General features: G+C 42.7%; 1 protein-coding gene across 2 annotated transcripts; it reads right to left on the bottom strand.

Annotated features, from left to right (window-relative positions):
• Positions 1 to 1,108: 1,108 nt before the first annotated feature.
• On the bottom strand, positions 1,109 to 18,626 carry ECHDC2 (enoyl-CoA hydratase domain containing 2). 2 transcript variants are annotated; one of them, XM_029617792.1, is made up of 10 exons: positions 18,215 to 18,621; positions 14,813 to 14,880; positions 14,223 to 14,310; positions 13,487 to 13,573; positions 11,347 to 11,439; positions 11,088 to 11,144; positions 8,890 to 9,077; positions 6,834 to 6,884; positions 6,014 to 6,061; positions 1,109 to 2,362 (listed from the first exon to the last, which is right to left on the bottom strand). In XM_029617792.1, exons 1-10 carry the CDS (start codon positions 18,339 to 18,341, stop codon positions 2,285 to 2,287), a joined length of 885 nt encoding a protein of 294 aa, XP_029473652.1. In that variant the 5' UTR covers positions 18,342 to 18,621; the 3' UTR covers positions 1,109 to 2,284. The 2 variants fall into 2 exon arrangements, with proteins under 2 accessions (XP_029473652.1, XP_029473653.1); XM_029617793.1 differs by lacking the exon at positions 6,834 to 6,884 and having other exon boundaries at positions 18,215 to 18,626.
• Positions 18,627 to 18,998: the final 372 nt, after the last annotated feature.

The raw sequence follows: 18,998 nt of genomic DNA, 5'->3' as shown, positions 1-18,998 counted from the left end.
AGGGACTTGATGGAACTCAGGAAAAAGAGAAAGATTGTTTTCCACAACAAAAAAAGGGTGAGCTCCACACCCGCGAGGCTTCAGCTTTGCGGAAAAAGAGAGTCCACATGTGGATGCATGGATAGTGGCATGCAGTGTCAGTCAAAGTTTTCCATGCCGGGCTTTATCTGATGATGTCACCCATGTGTGAGGACTACTATCCTGCTTGTCCTTGGAGTAAAAACGTGTCCAAACTGGGTGCACGTTTTTAGAACGCGCGCACATTCACCTGTCCTGGGTGCTCGCTGCAATAGGCAATTGAGCTGCCACGCTAAAAGGTATGCGAAGGGGTAACTTGTGCGTCCCTAGCGCTCTGCATCGGGCGCCCAGGAGAAGTGGCTGTGTGTTTTGAAGAGCCTGGCCAGAGCTCCCTCCCCACCATGGGCAGGGGCTGTTCCTATTGGTGCTTTTCACTGACATGTGACAGCGAATGGACCAATCGGCAGTAAGTGAAGGAGTGAATAAATTAATATCAAGTATCTGATACTTAATATTAATGTCTTCACTCACTGCTGGCAGGGGTTCCAATTGGGCCAGACCTTGGAGATGTTGCTTTCTGTTGTTTCTCATAGGGGGAACCACATAAAGCAGGATTTTTTTTTTTTTTGTTAAGCTCTTGAGTGGGACATAATTCTGCTTTCTGTGGTTCCTCCTATTTAGTATCGTTAGGATACAGAAAGCAGGATTTTTTGCTTTTTTCACCAGCTCTTGAGCACTGCATGCTTTAATGCCTGCTCCCAGGAAGGTGTTAAAATTTGCAGTGATAAAATGAGTGCTGTGGAGCCATCTGGCAATTTTTTGCAGCGAGGGTTAATAGCTAATAGCCTCCTCAACATGAATTTCATTGTGATGAGCGCTATTAGCAACTGCCATTTTGGATGCGCTAATCCCCTTATTGTATGAGGGGTTTTGGCATTTGTAAAGCCATGGGCTCAGCCAAGTGCACTATATTGCATCGAACTGTTAGTGCATTGGAGTATCCTCCCCTTTTACAGACTTTCGAAGGTTTTATTGGATTTTTTTTTGTTTTATTTACTTTTTTGCAAAACTTGCCTTACTCTATCCTTTATACAGCATTGTGTGCTACCTCCTGCACTCATCACCTGATATCAGTGTTTAGATACAAACAGTATGATTATATCCCACCTATTGCGAAACAGAGTATTAAATAAATACATTTTTTTTTTCAGTGATGCCTTAGAGCTCTGGGAAAGGGACTCTGCCAGGGTATCCTTCACCCAAGTGCTTGCATTATTTTGTTTGTTCTATGGGAAGGTGCAGTAAGGCATCCTTCCAGCAACATCTATTTGCATATATATAAATTATGAGTAATTTGAATTGTGGCTCAAGCTGCATTTTATGCACTCAACAGGCTTCTCAGCATTGAAAGAGGACAACAACTATCAAGTTAGGCTGCTGAAGCTATAGCTGGTGCCTCTGGTATGCAATAGCCAACCTTAACCAGCAAGAACGAATGCAAAACAAGTCAGGACGCTGAAAGGTCCTACCCGCGAGAGCAGATGATGCCATCCGTCCTCAAACTGTCTCAGACTCCAAGAACATTCACTCGTAGCAATTAGCAGCGGGAAATAACCAGAAGAGAGTCCCTTTTCAAGCCGGGTGGCTCATTTCTTTTTCAATTAGTTTCATTTTTATATTTTCTTGTTTTGTTTGTTCACAGTCACATAGGAATAGAATAATTCTTCATCCCCAGGTGAAAACAGGACAAATACAATTACTATCTCTGCCCGCTACCCACCTGTTACAATCAGGGGCCATCTCTTCTCCCCCAACACAGAAGTCTCCCTCATATGCTGCGGCATTGTTAGCTTTAAAAATACAGGGTGTTTCCAAAAGATGGCTCCCATTGTGAAATACATTGCTTTGAAATTGGGTCCATCCTTTTGAAACACCCTGTGTATTTGCTCTAATGGGATTGCCCTGCACTATACATTACAGCAAGTGCCGAGTGTTAATGCAGGCCGCACAGGAGAATCGAACATGCTAACGGATCTCGCATACACATTAAGCCTTTACGCTGTGCCTGCCCATACACAGACTCAGCAGTGTGCAGGGGGTAAAATTAGGAAAATATTATTTCAGATTCAACATAAACAAAAATATCAGAACTTAGAGCGCCAACCAGCAGGATTTTCTTTTCACCCCTGCTCTTCTGTATTCTCTTCCCACAAGGAAGTAGCAGCCGGTGTAGGCGAAATTTCTGCCCCTTCAGAAGCCTCGGTCATTATTCACCGGTAAAATGAGGAGGACGTTTTTCTATAAAAGCAGCCATCCCTTCCAAACGGTCTTTTGTAGGTATAACCTGCAGAGGAAAATGGAAACTACTTAAAGCCTTTTCCTTCCTGCTAAGGAATGTGACAAAAGTACATGGAGCCAGAATTTGGAGTTAACAGCTGATGGCAAACACTTGGACCCTTATTACGTACTTTACGGGATGGATGGCTGAGAAAAACAATGAACTCGCCAGGAGCAGTGAAAGAGATGCAGGCTGCCACTTTTCTAGAAGAATGACTGGAAAAGCCTCCAATGAGAATCTTGACGTGTTAAAATCAATTGGGCAATGGATTTGGGCAACTTAGTGATACTATTTTGGGTGCTCCATATGGCAAGATGCATGTAATTTTTATTTTCTGAGGGAAGCATAAATTCCTCATTACACAATTTCCTGAGCCAATTTAAAATTCTACATGCTTGTCACACGACTTAGCGCTACCCTTAACACCCGTTGAACACTTGGGAGGGTCTCGTCAAGCATTATACCGGCCCATTTTCACATGCCCCCTACACTCGCAATCTCCCACCTGCCAGCTGGGCTTCTGCTTGCCTTTGGGCAAGTACGCTGTCCACAGGCTCTCTATCCCCTGGTGGTTTCCAGGGAATGTGAGAACCCCCAGGCAATCAAAGTTACACAGTTCCTAGAAATGCACCTACAGACCAAATACAAAATGGCTGGGATCATCAGCCAAACATAGGACAGAGCTAAAAATTAAGAAATACGAACAGTGAACAGAAACAAAAAAAAGGATGTAATTTGCAAACAGCAACAGGTAAAATACCAAAGATTTATACAGTTAATGCTAGCTAGATGTTTTCCACTGTACTTATTCAGTGCCTGGGGAAGATTAGGAGAGGCTGTCCTCACAAGGATGTAAGAGGCTGGGATAAAGGTCCTTGGTCCTTTATCTGGTTCTCCTGTACTCTCAACCAAGAGATAACATCCATAGCTGACGATATAAGGACAAAAACTATAAAAAGATCAGGAAAACAAATCCCTTGATATAATGAACAGATAAACGATGCTAAAAAAAATTCTGAGAAGGAAGGAAAAATCATGGAGAAAAAAATAAGACAGACATTAACCTAAGTAGGTATCAATCATTCCTCGCTTACTACAAAAAATTGATAAATAATGAAAAAAAAAAAAGAGTATTATAACAAAAAGATAGAAAAATGTTCTCATAACCCCAAAACTCTGTTTGATATTGTCAAAAAACTCACCGATAACCCATCAAATGCTAAATCAACTGTATCAGAAGATAAACGTAATGACATAGCCCATTTTTTGAAGATAAAGTACAAAAATTAATAGAAAGTACAGAATCAACACAAAAACAAGAAATAAGCATGCAAACGAGAGCTGTAACCAAATGGACTGGTTTTGAAGAAACTTCCTCAGTAGAGATTGAAAGCCTAATCAAGCAACTTAATCCAGCTAATCATCCGATAAGATTCTTGGTATATATGGCAGGGTTGTTTTTAAAAAACTTTTCTGTCTCCATCTGCTGGAGGGAAGGCAAAACCCAGGTGTCTGGACAGATCCGGGTACGTACAGGGAAGAACTGTATTAATTAATAAATCTTTAGATGAAGGGTATCTTCCAGAAATACTAAAAGAAGCAGTAATAAAACAAGTAATAGTGATCCAAACACATTGAATAATTACAGACCCATTTCAAATCTCCCCCTCCTGGCAAAGTTAATAGAGAAAACAGTACAAAAGCAATTAATGGAACATCTAGAAAACAATGATATTCTTTATCCATCACAATTTGGTTTTAGAAAGAATTTTAACACTGAAGCGCTTTTAATCTCTTTAACCAATACAATTTTAAAGGGATTTGACAATGGGCAGAGATATATTTTAATACTGTTAGACTTATCCGCCGCATTTGATACGGTTAATCACTCTATTTTACTTGAAAGAATGACAGAAATAGGTATTGAAAAAACACCATTACAATGGTTTGCATCTTATCTTTCTGATCAATCATACAGAGTTAAAATTAATAATACCACATCTGTCAAGATAAAACTAGCAACAAGAGTACCACAAGGATCAGCATTATCGGCGACACTTTTTAATATCTATATGTTGCCTTTCTGTCACCTGCTAGCTGGACTTGGTTTAAATCACTATATATATGCCGATGACATACAGTTTTTAGTACCAATAAACTGGACGACTGAAAAAAACGTATAAATTAATTGCTATGTATCTAACAATTATTAGCCAATTCCTCAAACAGACGAAGCTTGTCTTAAATCTAAATAAAACAGAAATGATACTTTTAGATAGAAAACAATCATTTGACAAACTACCTCCATTATTATTAAATGACAGTTCAAAAATCATCCTAACAGACAAAGTCCTCGATTTAGGTATAATAACTGAGCCAGACTTAAGTTTTAAAAAACAAATATCGAAGAAGATAAATGAAGGATATTTTAAACTGCTAACGTTAAGAAGACTAAAACCACTTTTAAAACACAATGATTTTAGAACTATTATGCAAGCGTTAATCTTCGCCAGTACAGACTATTGTAACACTCTGTTCCTAGGTCTTCCAGCAGAAACAGTCAGGCCATTACAACTCTTTCAGAATGCCGCAGCTAGAATACTGATGGGTAAAAAAAAAAAAAATGAACACATAACCCCAGTCTTATCAGCGTTGCATTGGCTACCAATTGAGTCACGAATTCTTTTCAAAGCATGATGTACCTTACATAAGGCAATCTTTGGTGACAAAAACGACTGGCTAAAAGCTGCAGTAAGGCTACATAGGCCACAAAGGAACCTGAGATCTGCAAATAAGGGTTTGCTGACCCTACTCTCCATTAATACAGCCAAATTAACATCGGTACATGATAGAGCTATTTCACTAGCGGGCCCAAAACATTGGAATGAAATGCCTCTAGAGTTGAGAACTCAGTCAGTTTAAAAATTTTAAACGGAAGCTGAAAACTTGGCTGTTTAAAAGAACTTACAGCACAACTGAATGATTATACTAACCCTACTCTTTTATATTGCTCTTATCTATTTTACTGATCTTAGTTATTTGTTTTTAAAATTTGTTTTAATGTATTTTAATGTATATTCTATAAGAATTTTATTCAAAGATGTATTTATTTTCTTAAAAATGTAAACCGTTGTGAAAGTTTTTTTTACTAAACGACGGTCTAGAAAACCCATTAAATAGATAAATAAATAAGACTGGATAGTTCTAGCAACTTCAGCGCTAGTTCTTAGTGGGCTGTGTGCAAAGGACCAATCAGGGCACAAAGTAATAGCTTTCTGACCAATGGCACGGCAGCATGTTACAAGCTTACAGCTCCCTAAGGATACTGGGAAATATGCTGACCAAGCCTCTCTCTGAGCCGCGCAGGAATTCCAAGCCTGGGTTTGAACGCCAGAGCTGTAAAGGTCAGAACAAACAGGTGCAGGCTAACTTAAGGGAAAGATGCAAGTCCCAGGCGCAAGAAGGAAGCGCAGTGCACATTAAAACCCGTTTCGCCACAATCCTGCACCTGGTCAGACAATCTCATTATATCATGTCTATAGTTAAGATATTGGCTATAAAAGAAAAGAAAAATATCCACTACCTTTAAAGTTAGCCCAAAAAAAACCAAAACACACTCGGGCACAGAATCTTAAGATTACTCTTAAATTATCATACCTGGCCATAACACATCCTCTCGATAAACATTCCTGAAGCAATATCCACCTTGAAGGAAAAAAAATGGCCTGTGGTTAATAACGTGCACAGACATCTTTCACTTATGAATAGGAAAAGAAAAAAAAAAAAGCCTAAACTTCCCCTTCCATCCCTGCCAACAGATGGTGGATCTGTTCAGTAATGTGTATAGGTCACCAGTGAATCTCTGCACAAGTTACCCATCCCATCTCGGTGTCAGTTTCAGGCCACTAGTCTTTACTTTCAAATACAATAATTAAAAACTGAACAGGCGGGGGCGAAATGTGGACAAAGAGGGAGATTCTTTTAAAGGGGAGGTGCAAGAAGCGAGAGAGCCTGGAACAGGTAGGAGACTGGTTTAGTGTGCATGTGGTGTAGTGCTACAGAAATGTTAAGTAGTGGCGGTGCATGGAACCGTGAGGAGGGGCGCAACACTGAGCACGTCGGGGACAGCAGGAGGTGTGGTATACATTTTTAGTCAAACAGTTTCCTTCTGACCCTCCAGCTCAATCAGCCAGCAAATGCAGGCCCAGTCCTGAGCTGTGACATCTCAGAAATGATCCTAACCCCACTGCTCAGGCCTGGGCTGAGGAATGCTGGGCCATCTTTACCTGTTCTTTGTATGGTTTACCACGCGACGTGCTCGTCACGTTCAGCCCAGTTACCACTGTCCCTGACCACAGAAGACCTCTGCTGGATTGGGGACATAACCCAGTGTCTGGACTGATCCAGGTACGTACAGGGAATTCATAATTTTCATAAAGTTTTCATATTAAAACCAACAAATTAGTTAAATATTTACCTCCATGCCTCTGTTTATTGCCACTTTAGCCATTTTCACTGCCACCGGAGCCTCAAAAAGAAATAAAGCAAAGCACAATTGAGAACATTAACATCTATTCATAACTGGTGGCACTGGAAGAAAGACAGCTCTTGCAAGAAAAGTTTAGAAACAGGGAGAAAGTTTTCAGTCAAACTTCAAATCAAACATTTTTCAGCCCAGTTCAAATGCAATGCCATTTCTTTATTTTATCCAGGCTGGCTGGGGAGATTTGTTAAAGGTTTCTCCAGTCTATCTCGGGAACATTTGGCCAAATTAGATGTTAGCTGCATCCCATTTTTTTCCAGTTTGCAGGAAATATGCATCAAATCACAGATCTATAACAAGGCAGGGTGAGGCCACAAGCATCTCCCAAAATAACCCCTTGCAGTGGCTGCCTCACTCTCCCTTTATATTCAGGATGCTAACACCAGTGGGATTCTCACGCCCCGTGGGAGGAAGACTGTGGTTCCTCAGGATGAGGTCCTAGTGGGGTTCCTATTCCCCGCCAGCAATGAAAGGACACTGTGGACACCTCTGGATGATGCACTAGCAGGGTTCCCACTCCCTGCCAGCAAGACGACGATCCGCAGATGCCGCTGGATGAAGTGCTAGGCTGCCCGCCTGCAGGAAGATGAGCCCGTGGTGGCTCTCATTTCGGCATGGCATAGGGCAAGGCTGTGTGTGTGTGAGAGAGTGAGCCAGTCTGCATGTGTGTGTGCGTGCGTGAGGCAGCTTGACTGTGTGTGTGTGTGTGTGAGTGAGAGAGAGAGAAAGAGAGAGACACACAGTCTGCATGTGTGCGTGTGTGTGAGAAGCAGCTTGCTTGTGTGGACGTGCGTGTGTGTGCGGAAGAGACTGTGTATATGAGGGAAGAGAGGCAGTGTGTGTGTGTGCGTGTGTGTGTAAGAGAAAGAGAGAGACAGCTTTCTTGGGTGTGAGAGAGCCTGCATGTATGTGACAGCATGTGTGTGTCTGTATATAAACAGTTTGTGCACCTCCTGCTCTCAATCCATGACTGGAAATTACAAGATCCCAAGTATGGAATGGGAATTTTTTTCTTATAGTTTTAATTGTTGGATGTTATTTGATAGGTCTATTTTGAAATATTTTATTGGATTTTTGAAAATTTTTAAACTTTTTTTGAGTTAAATTATTGGATGATGATCTGTTTTGTCAGTTTTTCAAATATTTATTTTTATAGTTTTACTAAACAGGATTTGTGTAGATTTTTGTTTTCCGATATGTTGTACATCCCACACCAACTTCTGATCCAATTCCCCCTCCCCGAATGTTTGGTCTGCATCCAGCCCTCTTCCTTCTTTCAAGACCTTTGATCTGATTCACCCCTACAGGGCAACCTCTGATCCTTTCCCTTTCATTGGATTTCTGGGTTACATCTTCGCTGCCGCACCTACAGCCCCACTCTCCTAGGCACCACTGTAACTCCCCCCTTTCTAGGCTTATGTGCGAGAGGCAGGGCCTGACGGTTCCTCAGTCCCTGCGCTCACTGAGTTCTCGTGGCAGCAGAGGTAGAGCCCAGAGGTCCAGGGTAGAGATAGCGATGGCAAATAAAGGATCATAGGCCCAGGGCAGAGGCGGCAGGTAGAGGATCAAAAGGCCAAGACAAGCGGCAACTTTGCCACCGTCGGCAAAGGCCTATTAGGCCCGTGTTGCATATCCCATAAATCTGCTTCAACTTTAAATCAGATATGCCAATTTCATGAACTCTGCATCAAGACTTTTAAGGTTCTCAGACTAATTTGATGAAGAGGAAAACTTCTGAGTTGATCAGAGCGTAAGTGAATTTTTTTAAATTCGTATCCAATTTCTACAAAAGGTTTCCCCGGAGGCAAATGAAGTTTGAGCCCAGTAGCTGCTGGATTCAGACAGTCTTTTGTGTGTCATGTAGGTTTGTCTTGACTAAGCTATAAGCTCCCCGGAGGAGAGAGTGAGTCTCGTGTGGGATCAATAAAGCAGGGTTGAGAACCCCAGAATCACAGTGCAAACGATGGCGCCTGCAGGAGGCAGCACTAACCTGAGGGAGAATCTCTTGGGCTAAAGCCAGTGATCTTTGGTAAGCCGCATCCCCGTGGTTGTTTTGTGGCACCGAGTGATTCACAAGTCCCATAGCGACTGCCTGTTCGCCGTCAATTTGTCGACCAGTGAAAATTAGTTCTTTGGCTAACGCAAGCCCTACCGTGCGGGCCAGACGCTGACTCCCTCCTGCAGGCAGTAAGAGGAAAGACTGTGAGTGAACATCATCCTCGACACTGACTGGCCCTGTGGGCTGGCTTAACGGCACAGCATAACCTGCAAACTGAAAAACCTCAAAACATATAAAACAAAGATTCCACTATGGCTCTTGCTGAAATATAATATAAATCAGTGTAGGAGGGTGGCCATCATTTATTTATTTCAAATATTTATCTGCCGCCACATAACTACAGCTCCAATTGGCTCACAAAATAAAACGTTCATAAAAAAATTTCATTTCAGTACAACCAATTAGCAGCGCAGACACAGAATTAGTTCTCAATCCCTCAATACACTTCTCAGGCAAGGCCAACTGAGATAAACAAGTCTCTTAACGTTTTCTTCAATAGTTTCAAGTAAGATATTTGCCATAAGGCCTCCAGCAATGAATTCCACAGTTCAGGGGCAGCAACCGAGAACGACCTCTCTCGAGTCTGAGAGAGACCAGCACGAGGCAGGGGTGGTACATCCAGGAGTCCTCTTTCCAGGTGACCTCAGCACTCTAGATGGATTGTGAATGCGAAACACAGAATTCATCCATGGCAAAACCTCAGAGTTTACCATCTTATGGACTAGACAAGCAGTCTTATATTGTATCCTCATAGTATCCAATAACCACTGCAGCTGTCTCATTGTCGGTGAGAGCAGTTATCAGTCAAACCGGAGAATTTCTTAAGTAATTGAAGAGCATGTAAGGTATAGGCTGGCAAATCCACATACAGTGGTTTACAGTAGTCCAGGCTAGATTTTCTCTGTCTCCATCTGCTGGCAGGGATGAATAAACCCAGGAGTCTGGACTGATCCGGGTATGTACAAGGAAACACAGTTTAAAGTAACCAGTTTTGATCAAAGCCGAAATCTGGGGAGCCACGAATGACTCCCATGCTTTTAACCTGCATTGCAATTGGGATTCTATAGTTTTCAAACATGAAAAAAGAAAGGAGCTTCTCAATAGCAGTAGTACTAGGCCTACTAGTTCTCTGCAAAAATATTACTTCTGTTATACTTACATTTAAAGCTAAATCATGAAGACGCTGACCGCACACATTAAAGTGTAGCTGATGTCTTCCTTATGCGTCAATTGTTTTAATCATCAGTCATATTTTTATAAAGTTTTTTCAATGCATATATAAAAGTTGGCAAACACTTATCTAGTGGAGCTGTCTTCTATAGTTCTTGGTGTGGTAACCCGACACTGACTCAGAGTTTCGAACTCAGCATCTGCATCAGGGGCACAAATACATAGGAGACTCAACCATTAAAGATGGAGAAGCTCTTACTACTGTTGCTGATCACGACATGTCATAGCAGTGCTCCGCTCAAAAGAACTGGCCCATTTCAAAGCACAAGCTGTGAAAATGTAAACATACCTCATAACACAGGAAACAAGGAGCCATGATATTTATTCCTTTTTATTTAAAACATCATAGCGTCCTATGCAACATAGCCACTTATGCTTCTATTTTTACAGGGACAAAACGCTAGGAAATTCTCTCCACCAGAGATCTTCTCGGAACAGCGATGATCTTGTGCTATACAACTGTATAAATTGCTCGTATATGACACACACATTTTGTGGTACATACTTTTTATAGGAACACTTTTTCCATCAGTGCTCACGGAGTCAAATAATAGCTTTTTTGGCACATTATGAAATTTGCTGAAATATTTTTTGTGCCCCCAAAGCAGATGTTGATTTCGAAACACAAGAGTCAGTGGCAGGTTACTACGCCAAGAACTACAGAAGACAAACTCCACTAGATAAGTGTTTGCCAACTTTTTTATATGCATCGAAGAAATATTTATAAACTATGACCGATGATGAATATAAATTGACACATAAGACAGACATCAGCCGTGCTTTATTGTGCGTAGTCGGCATTCTCATTGATATGATACTCACAGTTGTACGCTGATTTAGATTACGTTTCAGCAAGAGACTGAGTGGAATCTTTGTTTTTTTGTATTTAATTAAATTACCTGCGCCGGGCAGAAGTCCTCTGGAGGTCTCAATCAGGCCCATTTTGGCACTAGAGGCTATTTGAGAAAAAAAATTGCAGGGTCAGCAGTTTCAAAACCCAGTAGAGCACTAATGGCCAAATTTAAATGCCTTCTGATATCACAATGGGCAGCTCTTGCAGGGCTGGCCAGGAATAACGATGCTTTCTCCATTCATTTTAGTTAAAAAGAGCCATGGTTTCACGGCACAGATAAGGAGAAGGGTGTGCTCTGTGCCTACCTGCTACTCGAAGATCACAAGCCAGTGCCAACTCCAGCCCACCACCCAAGGCGTAGCCATCAATTGCAGCAATGGTGGGCACTGGCAGAGCAGCTAGAGGAGGAAAAACACAGATTACAGTAACTGACCAGGCAGTAATCATGAACGCTCAGGCTTTGGTTTCATTTTTGGCTCCCTTTCCATATGCGATCATCCTGTCTCTTTGTCCGTCCCCCACTAATACTACAGTAACTGCTAGATGAGATGGGAGTGAATAATGAAACAGGGAGATGTGAATGGAGGCTTATAGTGCCAGTACCAGCCCTGGTTCCAACAGAACTGGGACATTTAATTTACAAATGTATAAACTACTTTTCCAGGTTTTGTGCTCCACCTGATCCACACCCACATTTCAAGAGACATCAGGGGGAGGGGCAGCAAAGAAATGTTGGACAACGGGTATTTTTTTTCTGAATCCACCTAAGCGCACGCATGCGAGAGCGAGTGCAAATCCCCGAAAGTAGGCTCCGTTAGTTCTGTGGGGAACTTCTAGTTTCTAATGAATTAATGGATAAAATGTGTCCTCAAAAACATTTGAATCATGAATACCCCCCCCCCCAAAAAAAAAAAAAAAACAACCCCCAGAACTGAAAACCAACAATGACCTGATAAACAGAGCATAGCTCTCGAGAGCTTGCCTTAAACGTATTAAGTAAGTCAACTCATTTGTAGCTTAGTAGACGAACACAGCAACCACACTGCTTTATTAAAAACCAACATGGAAACAGCTGGCTTCATCCACATGAGGTGCAGTGTCCCCTCCCCTTAATAAGATTACAGATTCTACCTTGCTGTACCCTCCCCCCCCCCCCCCCCCGATTTTCTCCTCGGTCTCAGGGACCACTGTGTCTCCGATATGCTTCCCTTCCCCCTGGCCCCTCTGGGTAATGACCTTTGACTCCAAGGAAGGGGCACATACAAAATTCTGAGGCCCTCTTCTAACTATAGCTGTTACCGATAAACAGGCTACACTTTGGCCAGGTTTGTAGTCAGCTAAAAGGTCTCTCCTGACTGTCACCCCCTTTCTCTACAGGAAAGGGCTGCCGAAGCTCCCTGAGCTAGCACAACCTAATTACTGACCAGAGACGTTAAGGAAATATTTCTTCACAGCAAGAACAGTGGATAAAACGGAACAGTGGCAGGAACAAAAAACAGTTATCACAAAGCAAGAAAGCCAGGGAAAGATGCCAAGGATCCTTGGCTACGAGTTAGTGAAGAGAGAGGGAGTCTCTGTCTGTATTAGTTACTGAATTTTAACACTGTTATGTTCACTATAGGTTTCGTTTTTGGAAGGGGTGGGGCCTGGCAGTTTTCTCCTGTTCCCAATGGACTGCTTGTTATTAATCAACCATATTTGGGGGGGGGGGGGGGCTATGTTTTTTATTGTTTAACTTAGATGTTATGTTTTGCACTAGACTTTTTTGCAGGTGCTTTTACAGTGACTTAGATTTGCCTATTTTATTTGTATTGATTTATGTTTTAGATTATTTATTGTCTACTGAGAAATTTACAGGTGAGTGTTTATTTGGGGGGTTAGAAGGTTCAGGTCATATAATCACTGTGAGAGGGATATTTTTTTATGAGGTCATTAATGGATTTTAGGGCTGTATGTTTATGATATTCTTATGATTTTTTTTGTATTTATAAGTATTATGTTCCATATTTACTACATGGTACACCGCTTTGAGCAGTGTGCTTTTTTAACCTGGAAAAGTAGTTTATACATTTGTAAATTAAATGTCCCAGTTCTGTTGGAACCAGGGCTGGTACTGACACTATAAGCCTCCATTCACATCTCCCTGTTTCATTATTCACTCCCATCTCATCTAGCAGTTACTGTAGTGATGATCCTGGGCTGAGAGCCACACACGAGGACTCCCTGTTGAACCCTGCAATCAAGGGCCCTGAATCTGACCACTAGGTGTCAGTTTTCCCTGAGGATGATGACCACCTCCACTGCACCCCTAGCTAGTTTGTTGTCTGGTATTAAAAATTAATTTAAGAGGGTAAAAAGACTTTAGATTGCCTCAGATGGAAAGCGTTCATCCAGAATGGCTTCTAATAGTCAATTGTCAAAAACCCTCAAAGCTGCAGCACTTACCAACTTCACTCATTAAACTTCTCAGCCTTTCCACAAAATGATCCACTTCAAAGTTACTCATTTCTGCACGCTCTTTTAAGTCGGCTCCTAACACACACAGAAAGAAACACAAAAGATGGATTCGGGCCAAAAGGTTGCGCTAGGTTGGTACGAGCGCAAGAGCCTTTCAGATTCAGGGGGGGGAGAGCTCTTTCGCTCTGATTTTCACATGGCTTCGGCCAGTACAACAAATTTGGATGAACTCTTTTCATAAGCAGGGTTGTAGGAAAACATACAGACCAAAAAAAAACAAAAACCGAACAGGTGGTATTCAGGACCATCACAATTTCACCACTAATTAAAAAGCACTTTCTGCTGTCATAGTTTTAAATGAGCGTAAAGCATCACGTCTTGCGGATTAGGGCACTGCTACTCTACAGAAAAATGTCCCTAGAAGCACAGATGCCGATTCAGAGTTTCTCAGCTGGAGAAGCAGCCAATCTCTGACTCTCCCTGTACCTGTTTGCCTCAAGAGATCATCTGTGCTTACCTCATGCTTTTCTGGATTTTTGTTGGCATTTTGGTCTCTGCCAGCTCCACTGGGATTCCATGCATCCACCACCCTGAGTGAACTTTTGCACTGGGCAAATCTAATTCCAGACATCAGCCCATTCATTTATACCTTCAATGCCCAATACAATTCAACAGAAGCAATGCCTTTCTTTCTTAGCAACATAGTACAATTATTATTTCTTACCTGAACAAAACACTCCTTTCACTTCACTCTTAATCACTACAGCGCGGACACTGCTATCATGACGGAGATCTTCTAAAGCTTTAAACAGCTAAGACAAGAAAGCAGATGTGTAAGACAGCTGGCATGCTCCAAAGTGTCATATAGTTACAACGCACAGGGCCTTATGGAGGAGATTCTCTCTGGGTAAAACCTCTGACACCTTAGGCTCATAGATACCTCCCTATCACGAGATAAAAGACACCAGAATAGTTCATCTCTTCTGGATCCCTTATGAGGGTAATTTTATAACAACCCGCAGACCTTGCTAAGTATTTTCAAAACAAATTTACCTCACACAAAGTTACACCTGCTCCGAGCAGGACATCGCTTTAAAATCAGAAAGTGCATGTCACCCAGTTTTGCATGGACCTTTATGGCCAATTTTGGAAAACCAGGATTTCTGCCCAATAATTTGGCTTTGGAGGTTGCCCCCTTAATGGAAAGGGGCAAAAATGTGTCATGATACATCCTACCAAAATTCTTAGTCTCACTGGCTCTAAGCTTTAAAAATCTCTCTGAAATGAATACATTAAAGAAAGGCTAGCACTTACCTCATTGATAAATACTTTCCCTAAGGAATTTCGGGCATGAACTCGGTGCAGAAGGATTTTAGCTATTCCTATGTTCAATAAAAGAAATTACTATAGTTAGCAAAGCCATTTTTTAAAGAGTTTTTATGACATTTTTTTTAAACTCCATAAAAACTAAATTCAAAGCAGTGAAAATCTCAGGAAAATTTCAGGGCATCCACTTACTGGTTTCCAGCTTTGCGCTGGAAGGTACATTGAACCAATCTGGTTTTCAGGTTATCCATTTAGAAGTATGCATGAGACAGATTTGCATATACTGGATCTCTAATGTCTGCAGATAGCTTGCATATTCATTATGGATCACTTGAAAACAGGACCAATTTTTAAGTCAGGAGTGGCCAACTCCAATCCTTGAGAGCCACAAACGGGCCTGGTTTTCAGGATATCCACAATGAATATGGATGAGCGAGACATGCATGCAAGTTTGTCTCATGCATATTTATTGTGGACTTCCTGAAAACCTGAGCCTGTTTGTGGCCCTCAAGGACCAAAGTTGGCCACTCCTGAGTTAGATGTTCTTCCAGGACAAGCTTGAAAACTACTGCTTAGAAAAAGGGCTGCTGGACCCCTCTTGATTAAACCATTTTGTAGTCGTATACTTTCTCCTTTATTGTGGAAGAGGGACTCCCATAACAGGGGCACTGTAGGACTTACTCCAGCACTACTATTTGATGAACAATATGGAAGGGCAGGATCTATCTATCTTATAGTGTTTTTGGCACCTAGAAGTAAAGGTCAATACATAAACTGTAGGTTATACTTTTTTTTTATTGGCTAATATAATACATTTCTGACCAGCCATCAGGTCAAAACAAAGTAACTATTCAACCATTCTCTGCAAACAGAGAGAGACTGATGCAATTAGCTAAGCGTTAAAACCGTGTGCTGAAATTCCCAATGCTAATATATGTATGTATGCTAATGCATAAGGAATTAGAAGATGCACACAGACCAGAAAATGTATGTGAAGAAAGGGCTTAGTTCAGAGGTAAACATGATTTATGTACATAAATTATATTTTATGTCTTCTGCCCATAGACTGACACTAGCACTGGAAACCTACCTCAGACCAGGCATATAATTTCCAGCACTAAGAAAACCCAAGTTAAGCCTGTGTGTTTCTCTGATTTGGGGAGTAACAGTTAATGCCTTCATTAGCATAGGATTTCTGTGAGAGCTCTAAGTAGGTTCTACACGCACATATTTTGTGTGCAAAACTCCTTGCTGCATGGACAGTAAAGTTTGCAAATTAAAATAAAATGTGTGAACAACCTCGGATAAAACTGCGCTCTGATGAGTGCACCTTACTGCATCGGCCCAAAGGATGCTGTATGAAGGGGGACATGAAAAGTAATCCCACTAATAAGAACCACTGAATAGGGCCTTTCATGCCAGAAGTAACTGCAACTATAACTATCTGCTAAGCATCTTGATGGAAGGAGTCACTGTAAGTGGAACACAAGCAGAACGTGCCTAACTTTTAGCTGATTACTTATAACAGAAAGGCAGCAGAGCTGGCTTGTGACTGAAGGGTACATTTGTTTTTATTTATTAACTTTTAATATACCGATGTTCGTGGGATACATCACGCCGATTTACAATTAACTCAAGGAAGGAGGAAATTACAATGAACGAGGAGCAGGGAGTGGGAGCAGGCAAGAACAGAGGGGAAGAGGGGGAGGGGACGAGGAAAGAGAGAAAGGAGAAGAGTGCAGAAATAAACAGAGAGAGGAGCAACCATAATAACAGAGGTAAACTTATTTACATCATGGAATCAATTCCTTCAGTGGTCCCCTCCTCCTCAGGCCAGCAACAGCTCCCTGGCAGCTCAAGGACACACAAAAGAAGTCAGTGTGTGACTAGTGGCCAGAGGATTGCCACCGTAAGGCGAAGCTGCTGTTACTACCACAGATCCATAACAAGGAATAGAAAAGATACAAACTGTGCAAATCTAAAGACAAGAAATGTGGAAAAAAAAGTATTCCAGATGTGAGTATGTATACATTGGGGTGGGGGGGGGGGGGTGGGAGTGGGGTCATTTTCAGTCCCTCTGCCTAGTTTGCAGGTCTATAGGTACTTTGAAAAAAATTTGCCTAATCAACAGCTACATAAGTAGCTAAAGAGATTGCAGCTCCAAGCTCCCCTGTGGGAAGAACGCGCATGGAGTGGAAAATATGTATACCCCGGAGGAGAGAAGAAACAGGGGGGGGATATGATTATAGACTTTTAAATACCTGAAAGGTGTTAATAATGCAGAGGAATCAAATCTTTTTTAAAGGAAAGAAAACCGTAGAACAAGGGTTCAACATATGAAACTCCAAAGGGGATAGGGTCAGATCCAAGGTCAGGAAGTTGTTGGGTTTTTTTCCACAGAAAAGGTGCTGGATGGTGAAGAAGGGTTATGTAATTCAGAAGTGCCTGGGACAAACACAGAGGAGGATCTCTCTCAGTGGCTAAAGGAGAGCAATGACTGGGGAGGAGTAGCATAGTGGTTAGAGCAGTGGGCTACAGACCAGGGTTTGAGTCCTGCTGTCCTCCTTGTGACCTTGGGCAAGTCACTTTATCCTCCATTTCCTCAGGTACAAACTTTTAGATTGTAAGCCCCTCTGGGGATAGGGAAATACCTACAGTACCTGAATGTAATCCACTTTGAAGTGCTGAAAAAAAGTGTGACGGAATATAAATAAATAATAATAAATGAAGAAAAAGGGTAACCTGCTGCAGAGCAGCAATTACCCTAATATAATAATAGCTTGCTGAGCAGGCTGGATGGACCAGTTGGGTCTTTTTTCTGCCAACATCTCCTATGCAAGTTCTAGCGCATGGACCCTGGCGCACCACCCTCACTGCAATGACCACAGTAAAGGAGGAGGGGGGATGTAGAATAGCAGCAATATCCCTGCCTAGTTATGAACAAAGCCTCTTGTCAGACCTCAGCCCGCTTCTGTCGGAGCTGGAGGGAGGACACTACAAGGTCAAAACAATTTTTTAACCTCCCCATGATTACTTTGCAGGACGGCCCGGGGGTTCAATTTCGAAAGGAGTAATCAAAAAGTTGTTAGTTTCCTTATTTTTCCCACCTTACTGCGGCTAAAAAGTGGGCAGAAAAGGTAAATACAATGGCCACACTTTCCAGCAGCCCCCATTTTCCACAGGACACTCTCCCAGGAGCTTCCCTTTCGATGTTGACTGCAAGCCCCGCGGGCAGTGCTTTAACCTTGTCTCGTGGAAACGCTGGAACGTAGCGCCTTAGTTACCAAGCGCCCGCCCGTTCCAACTTTTCCGCTTTCCCCCCCTATTCCCCATTAAAGTCCCGCCCGCGTCCTTGCCTCCCCGGCTGGGAGGGAGCCTCCTGAACCTCACCGCGGTGCTCTCCTTGCAGATGGCTGACCCGGACCTCCCTCTCCTCGCTGCCGGAGGTGAAGCCTCTCGCTCGGGCGGCGGGGAGCGGGGGGCCGCGCAGCGCGCTCAGTCTCCGCAGCGCCTGCATGCTGCCGCTGCTCAGCTCCCGGGTGGCGTCGCTCCGGCCTGCAGCAGCTGCTAGCGCCGCCTCCCCTCCCGCAAACTTCGCTCGATATCCGGGGACCCCGTGCCAGAAGTTTTGCTGGGGGTCGCTCGGCGCCTTCCTCCTCCTCCTTTCTGCGCGGTCGGGGCGGCGGAGTGAAAGCAACAAGTGCCCGGATGCCAGAGTCTGGGGCCTCGCGCCTTTCACCCGGGGAGTTCTTGTGCTGAGCCCTGGCAGAGCCGCCCCGTCCCGGGACGGAGGCCTACGCGGGGAGCGTTAGGTATGGTCCTAGCGCTCTGCAAAACGGCTTGGTAACAAAGGACGCGCCTGCTTCCTCTCCTACCTCCGCCCCCCCATCACTCCTGTTGCCCACAGGCAAGCCGTGGGAAGTCCCTAAAAAGTCAAAGACCTGCTTTGTGTCTGTTGACAATTAGATCCTTTTGTTATTCAGATCTTGGGCCTGAAATTCATGCCGATTGCAAAGTATCCTAGTAATGTGTTCGTTTGCTGTGGGGGGAGGATGAAATAGGGGATTGGGATCAAATATGTACTGTTAGTTTTTTAATTTTCTTATATTCTAATTTTATAACGATTGTTTTAAAAATGTGCATTTTGTTTTGTTTGCTGATTTTGTTCATCACT

This window comes from Rhinatrema bivittatum, chromosome 10, assembly GCF_901001135.1.
Source record: "Rhinatrema bivittatum chromosome 10, aRhiBiv1.1, whole genome shotgun sequence".
NCBI lineage: Eukaryota > Metazoa > Chordata > Amphibia > Gymnophiona > Rhinatrematidae > Rhinatrema > Rhinatrema bivittatum.
The sequence above is the reverse complement of the archived record's forward strand: the minus strand, read 5'-3'. Positions and strand labels throughout refer to the sequence as shown.

Excerpts from the sequence above, each read along its gene's own strand:
- ECHDC2 (XM_029617792.1), bottom strand. The coding sequence starts at position 18,341 with ATGCAGGCGCTGCGGAGACTGAGCGCGCTGCGCGGCCCCCCGCTCCCC. Across the intron at positions 11,440-13,486 it reads AAGTTTAATGAGTGAAGTTG|CTGCTCTGCCAGTGCCCACC; the intron begins GTAAGTGCTGCA and ends TTCCTCCTCTAG. Across the intron at positions 9,078-11,087 it reads AGGACTTCTGCCCGGCGCAG|GAGGGAGTCAGCGTCTGGCC; the intron begins GTAATTTAATTA and ends TACTGCCTGCAG.